Source organism: Salmo salar, chromosome ssa17 (assembly GCF_905237065.1).
Source record: "Salmo salar chromosome ssa17, Ssal_v3.1, whole genome shotgun sequence".
Taxonomy (NCBI): Eukaryota; Metazoa; Chordata; class Actinopteri; order Salmoniformes; family Salmonidae; genus Salmo; species Salmo salar.
The window spans coordinates 66,639,605-66,647,029 of record NC_059458.1 but is presented as its reverse complement, the minus strand read 5'-3'; the positions used below and the strand labels follow the sequence as shown (position 1 = coordinate 66,647,029).

Genomic DNA, 7,425 nt, shown 5'->3' with positions numbered 1-7,425 from the left:
TTTATTTATCTTTCTCCAATCTGAAAGGGTATGTTTTATGCGAAACAAGAGTCGCGCCCGTCATGCCCAAGAAATGAAAGTGAAAGCAATACAAAATAAAGTCATGAGTGATGTGTAAAGACGAATGAAACTTCCACTCTATATTTTCAACTAAAAGTAAGAAGTTTTATTTGTTTAACCATTTGACTATTATATTTAAATAACTAGCCTTTCAACTTTTCTAGACATGATTTAATACCCATTTAATCTTTTGGGAGGTTTTCTTTGTACTAAAGCAAGCAAGTCGGCTCGTCATTGACTAGATAATTTTTCACTTTGTTTGTTATAATGATTACGTTTTATATCTGTTATTTACAGTGTCATTACGTGGGTTTGGCAATAGTTATCTGGTAAGTTTACGAGCATTACAGGTCAACATTTCTCAGTTGCATTATTGTTTGCATAGGCTATTGTCAATAACACACCAACAAAACACTTTATTGTCAAATGCCTAATGCTGATGTCACAACTGACTACTTGAGCAATAAATCGGCCATAGCAGAAAATCAAGTACTTAACAATGAATAAGAGCCCATAGACCTGTCGGTATATCATTCTATAGATGAACATTATTTATAGGAAATAGTTTCAGACTTGTTTATTACCGGTCTAATCCTTATTGAAGGAATATGACGAGGAAGAGGAGGAGGAGGAGGAAGACAACTATGAGCAGAGCACATCTAGGGAAAGAAGGGAAGAAGGGAAAGAACTACAGAAACTGACCTTAGATCAGTGCAAAGGGGGCAACTTCAACAGATGACGCACAATTGCTATTCCTATTTCGACAGCCAGGGGGAGCCACTTTGAGTGGCAGCTGTATGAAGGACAGAGATGGCTTAATATTGGCAATGACCATGTGATCGAGACCCACTACTGCCAGCCTGGGGCCAAAGGAATGAACATCTACCCATCACACATGGGGTCAGTTTACAGACGTTTCGTGCCAATTTCTTTTATACAGGCTGCATCCCAATAGTCTTGAATAGTGTTCATTCCTTGTCCCCTTTCCTTGATAGATAATATTGGTTCAAGGAGGTGAACAGGAGAGGAAGCATTTTAAGAGAATTAAGACTCAAACCTAGGATCTGATTATGTATTTGTTATATGTTAAACAATAGTTCAGTAATCTAAGTTCTGACATATGTTTCTGAACAAACAGGTGGATTGTGTGTGTAGCCTTTCTGCTCTGTGTATTCTAGGCAGGTCTATATAGATTTTGATCAGATTGAGGCTCAAAATGCTGCCATGGGTGTACGGCGACTCACGTTCCTACCTCAGGGTCAAAGTGAAGACATCGGGTGGTACTTCAAACACAATCTGATATGGCGTGAATACGGTTCTTTGGTGAGTGAATCTGAAAGTTCCCAAATGGTCCTATAATACAACGTTTTAAATTGGAATTAAATAAAAATGAAATTCTCCCTGCATATTTCATTTCTCTCTCTCTCTCTCTTTCTGCTCCCCCCCAGGGTCCAGGTCCGGGCTCGTCCTCAGTCAGTAGTGGTGATGTGGAACGACAGTACATCCTCAGACCTCAGGGGACCTTCCACTTCACTGTGGGGAGCACCAGCTACACGTTAGACTTCACAGGTAGACTCCACACAGGGCCGTATTCATTAGGTCACGCTGTAGCAAAATGTTTGGAAACGTGCAGCGGAAAAACAAAACAAGTTTTTCTTATTATAAAGTCCTAATCCCTCCCAATTATGACAGAGCAAGTAGCATAAAGAGGGAACACCGGGGTTGAGATCTGGCACTTGGGGTTTGATTCAATCCATAGCGTGGAAGATCTGCGCTTTAGCGCGATTGACATTTAAAGGCAATGTTACCACGTTTGCGGAGACTGCATTCACATAAACGCTGCATATTTTGGCTCAATCGTAAATGACCTTTAAATGTCAACTGCGCTACAAGGCAGGTCTTCTGCGCTATGGATTGAATTGATCAGTTTCTTCATCACTTTTTGGACATAATGATATGTACCTATTAATTATTGAAGAATATAACTTATAAATGCCTTATGAGCTTAGTTCAACTGTCATACCCCATCAGAACCCAAAATACAAGCTTGTTTCACTCCAGTGTTTGTAAATGTAAACAAACATTTAATAGCCTCAAAACATGGTTAAAACTATACTTTTGATATCATGAATGGTCAGTCCTTGTAATCATAGCTCTATGAATTTGAGATTGGTTACATTTCTCCAGCTTCCTCCCTTACCTTTTTACCAAAACGGGCATGGAGAACGATTTGTTATTGTTTCAACTGCTGATTGCTGCTTTAAGCTTATTTTTTGTTTTTGTAGAGCAATTGACAATACTTTGCATATCCTGCCAGACAGCATTTTCCCGTACAATACAAAGGTTTTTCTTAGCATATGTATGTCTTCTTCAGCTATGACACAGACCAATTCAGCCACCCGGGTACAGAGAAAAGTCCGGCGGCGTCCAAAGTTCAACTCCATCGTCTCAGGGAATGGCAGGTATGAGGTTTCGTCCACAGCCTTATTCCATTTAGACCCCTGGCCTCTTCCCCTAGGATAGGGCCTACGGTGAACAGCAGGTATTTTGGCCCCTAGCCTCTTCCCCTAGGACCTACGATGAACAGCAGGTATTTTGGCCCCTAGCCTCTTCCCCTAGGACCTATGATGAACAGCAGGTATTTTGGCCCCTAGCCTCTTCCCCTAGGACCTACGGTGAACAGCAGGTATTTTGGCCCCTAGCCTCTTCCCCTAGGACCTATGATGAACAGCAGGTATTTTGGCCCCTAGCCTCTTCCCCTAGGACCTATGATGAACAGCAGGTATTTTGGCCCCTAGCCTCTTCCCCTAGGACCTACGGTGAAGAGCATTTATTATGCTGCCTCATCTATATACACCGTTAAGCGCCTGCCTCATTAATTTAACCTGTGTGATGGTGGTGTTGCCAAAGTTATTTGAATGGATAAGTTCCAGGTCAACTTCATTGCATTCGTTGTATTGCATCATCGACTGAGCACTCAGGCAGCTGTATTATATGATGTGTTTAGCTGATTATTTAAACCCATCCAGGCTTTGTGAGATCTGGCCGCTGTCTGCAATGTAATCAGCCTGGAATGCAGACTTTCTGTATACAAACTGCCCTATAGGAATCTTGTATGTGTTAATCAATAGAAATCTTCATCAAATCTATACAGAAAAAGTTACAAACACCAAAACAAAATAGCCACAACATAATAAATAGCATTAAATATACATTATTTATAACAAAAAATTCCAGCTTCTCTTTTTTATTTTATTGATTTTTATTTCACCTTTATTTAACCAGGTAAGCTAGTTGAGAACAAGTTCTCATTTACAACTGTGACCTGGCCAAGATAAAGCAAAGCAGTGCGACACAGAGTTACACATGGAATAAACAAGCGTACAGTCAATAACACAATAGAAAGAAAAAGGCTATATACAGTGTGTGCAAATGGAATGAGGAGATATGGCAACAAATAGGCCATAGTAGCAATGTAATTGCAATTTAGCAGATTAACACTGGAATGATAGATGAGCAGATGATGAGTAGATGATGGTGTGTAAGTAGTGATACTGGTGTGCAAAAGAGCAGCAAAGTATATAAAAACAATATGGGGATGAGGTAGGTAGATTGGGTGGGCTATTAACAGATGGACTATGTACAGCTGCAGCGATCGGTTAGCTGCTCAGATAGCTGATGTTTAAAGTTAGTGAGGGAAATGTAAGTCTCCAGCTTCAGCGATTTTTGCAATTCGTTCCAGTCACTGGCAGCAGAGAACTGGAAGGAAAGGCGGCCAAAGGAGGTGTTAGACATTTTACATTTACATTTTTTTTTACATTTGAGTCATTTAGCAGACGCTCTTATCCAGAGCGACTTACAAATTGGTGCATTCACCTATAATATCCAGTGGAACAACCACTTTACAATAGTGCATCTAAATCTTTTAAGGGGGGGGTTAGAAGGATTACTTTATCCTATCCCAGGTATTCCTTGAAGAGGTGGGGTTTCAGGTGTCTCCGGAAGGTGGTGATTGACTCCGCTGTCCTGGCGTCGTGAGGGAGCTTGTTCCACCATTGGGGTGCCAGAGCTTTGGGGATGGCCAGTGAAATATACCTGCTGGAGCGCGTGCTATGGGTGGGTGTCGTTATTGTGACCAGTGAGCTGAGATAAGGTGGAGCTTTACCTAGCATAGACTTGTAGATGACCTGGAGCCAGTGGGTCTGGCGACGAATATGTAGCGAGGGCCAGCCGACTAGAGCATACAGGTCGCAGTGGTGGGTGGTATAAGGCGCTTTGGTAACAAAACGGATGGCACTGTGATAGACTGCATCCAGTTTGCTGAGTAGAGTATTGGAAGCTATTTTGTAGATGACATCGCCGAAGTCGAGGATCGGTAGGATAGTCAGTTTTACTAGGGTAAGTTTGGCGGCGTGAGTGAAGGAGGCTTTGTTGCGAAATAGAAAGCCGATTCTAGATTTGATTTTGGATTGGAGATGTTTGATGAGTCTGGAAGGAGAGTTTACAGTCTAGCCAGACACCTAGGTATTTGTAGTTGTCCACGTATTCTAGGTCAGAACCGTCCAGAGTAGTGATGCTAGTCGGGCAGGCGGGTGTGAGCAGTGAACAGTTGAAAAGCATGCATTTGGTTTTGCTAGCGTTTAAGAGCAGTTGGAGGCCATGGAAGGAGTGTTGTATGGCATTGAAGCTCGTTTGGAGGTTAGTTAACACAGTGTCCAAAGAAGGGCCAGATGTCTACAGAATGGTGTCGTCTGCATAGAGGTGGATCAGTGAATCACCCGCAGCAAGAGCGACATAATTGATATATACAGAGAAAAGAGTCGGCCCAAGAATTGAACCCTGTGGTACACCCATAGAGACTGCCAGAGGTTCGGACAACAGGCCCTCCGATTTACACACTGAACTCTATCTGCGAAGTAGTTGGTGAACTAGGCGAGGCAGTCATTTGAGAAACCAAGGCTATTGAGTCTGCTAATAAGAATACGGTGATTGACAGAGTCGAAAGCCTTGGCCAGGTCGATGAAGACAGCTGCACAGTACTGTCTTTTATCGATGGCGGTTATGATATCATTTAGTACCTTGAGTGTGGCTGAGGTGCACCCGTGACCAGCTCGGAAACCGGATTCCGAGCTGGTCACGGGTGCCCCCGACCAAACCAATCTCTCTAGTGGGATTGGTTTCCCCTTTGACCTCAACTCAGTGTCAAGATAACTTTACATACTTTCCTGACATATGCAAGTGTGATCATCTATAGTTTCATACCTAGTTTCTTGTCACAGCAACACTGAAGTGTAAATTCACTATTTCTTTGCAGCGTATCCATTGCCCAATCAGCCCCCACCGTAATTGCCTCACCACCTCCCTCTGCTGGCTACACCTGGGAATTCATGGGCGAGGAGGGAGTGTGGATAGAATACCAGACTCCAGTGAGTGGGACATTATTTGATTCCTTGAACCCTTGCAAATAGCACACTACATGACAGATTGTATATTGTATATGCCCTCATTAAGGTGAGAAAGGGGGAGGGAGACAGTCATGGTATAGCAGCACATAATATGTGGCTATTTCCAGAGTTGCTCACTGGACAGTGCTGGGATTGAGAGACACTACCAGAAGAACCCTAAGGGACAGATACGCTTCAAAGCTGGGAGATATTCCTACACCCTCGACTTCTCAGGTCAGACTGACTTAAATACTGGTGTATCGTAACGTGACCTGTCTAGGAACACTCCTGAAGTGTTCTGTGTCTCTTCCAGGCATGTGTCAGACCAACGTTCGCGTCGGGACCAAAAGAATTGTGAGGAGAACTCAATGTGAAGCTCAACAAACAAGCAGGTATGGACAATACAGGCTGGGAACCTAGAGCAAGGAGTTTTACTGACCAGGTTAGGGCCAAGAGTTTTTCCTGGTCTGGTCATGTATTCAGGAAGATGTCCTGGCCATTAGTCAAGGCCTTTCTGACCAGCTAGAGAGAACCCATGTGTAACAACTGTACAATGTGACAAATAATGAAAACCTCAATGTCTAATTCCCATCCTCCTCTCACAGTGGAGGTATGGGTTTACAGTCCCGTTGGCAGTTTCAAGACGTGGACGGAAGCTGGAAAGACTTTGCCAAAGTAAGATGAACCGTTTTACTGCGCTCTCTCATCAGACTCCATAAGAGTAGTCTTCATATTACTACATTAAAAACACATGACCGAGCAGCGTGTGTGTGTTGACTTAATCCTGTAGAGAAGCGGCACCTGCAGTGTATCTAGCCAGGACATTGAAGCCCAGTACCAGCAGAACCCAAATGGAACTATGAACTTCACTACCAGGGGATTCAGCTATCAACTGGACTTCTCCGGTAAATATGTCATCTTCTCAGAACAAGTGCCTATAGCAGGGGTGTCAAACTCATTCCATGGAGGGCCTAGTGTCCGCTGGTTTTTCCTTGTAATTAAGACCTAAACCACCAGGTGAGGGGAGTTCCTTTCTAATCAATGACCTTAATTCATCAATCAAGTACAAGGGAGGATCGAAAACCCGCCGAGACTCGGCCCCTCCGTGGAATGAGTTTGACAAGTGCCTATCGGGTAAAGGATAGCGGTTGGTTGAAGGTTGAGGAATAGTTTAACTGATTTGATGAATCCAAACTCCAAACCAAGCGTTTCCTGTGTTGGAGAACATTATTGTCATGACCTAACAGTTGTTTGATTTGTCTTTCGCAGCCCTGACCCAAAAAAACCTGTCCACTCAGACCACCCGATCGGTTCGACGCCTGAACTAATCACTGCCCACGACGACACTGTCCTCTGTCAGGGGCGAAGTGCAATACCCTGGCAGTGGAGGCTGGTGGGAGGAGCTATAGGAGGACAGGCTCAATGTAATGGCTGGAATGGAATAAATGGAACGGTATCAAACACATGGAAACGTTTCACTCCGTTTCCTTTATTCCATTCCAGCCATTGTACCCTGGGTGCATCTCAATTGTCTAGTGGCTTCCTCTCAACTCCATTTCTTCGTGTGCACAGTGAAGACGAAGTCACTGTCCGGTATTGAGATGGAACCCCTTCCATTCCACTTCCTCCTAAAAATTACTTGTTTACGTATGTATTCATGGGTTCCTGTTATTTCTTCAACATAGTGCATATACTTAAAAACCAATAATATTATTAGAAAAGTAGCTTCTGACTATCTGCACAATACTTTTTAAAAAATGTGATCTGTAAAAAGAACCCTTTCACTGCCAATGGTACAAAAGGAACAAGCCTTTTGAGCATGTTCTAGCATGTACATTTTCATTGTCTTTAGTTTGAATAAAGGTGATTTTCAAGTATCTACTGTTGAGGCCATCTTATTCCAGAACTCAAAGTTACTTTT

General features: G+C 43.1%; 1 protein-coding gene across 3 annotated transcripts; it reads left to right on the top strand.

Annotated features, from left to right (window-relative positions):
- The first annotated feature begins 27 nt into the window (after positions 1-27).
- On the top strand, positions 28-7,381 carry LOC106576451 (uncharacterized). Of its 3 annotated transcripts, none has more exons than XM_014153642.2 (12): positions 28-156; positions 358-389; positions 828-960; positions 1,239-1,383; positions 1,509-1,629; positions 2,435-2,522; positions 5,375-5,486; positions 5,633-5,738; positions 5,818-5,896; positions 6,110-6,179; positions 6,295-6,409; positions 6,774-7,381. In XM_014153642.2, the coding sequence occupies exons 3-12, from the start codon at positions 935-937 to the stop codon at positions 6,830-6,832; spliced, it is 921 nt and encodes a 306-aa protein (XP_014009117.1). In that variant the 5' UTR covers positions 28-156; positions 358-389; positions 828-934; the 3' UTR covers positions 6,833-7,381. The 3 variants fall into 3 exon arrangements, with proteins under 3 accessions (XP_014009117.1, XP_045555971.1, XP_045555972.1); XM_045700015.1 differs by having other exon boundaries at positions 54-156; positions 665-960; XM_045700016.1 differs by lacking the exon at positions 358-389 and having other exon boundaries at positions 119-156.
- Positions 7,382-7,425: the final 44 nt, after the last annotated feature.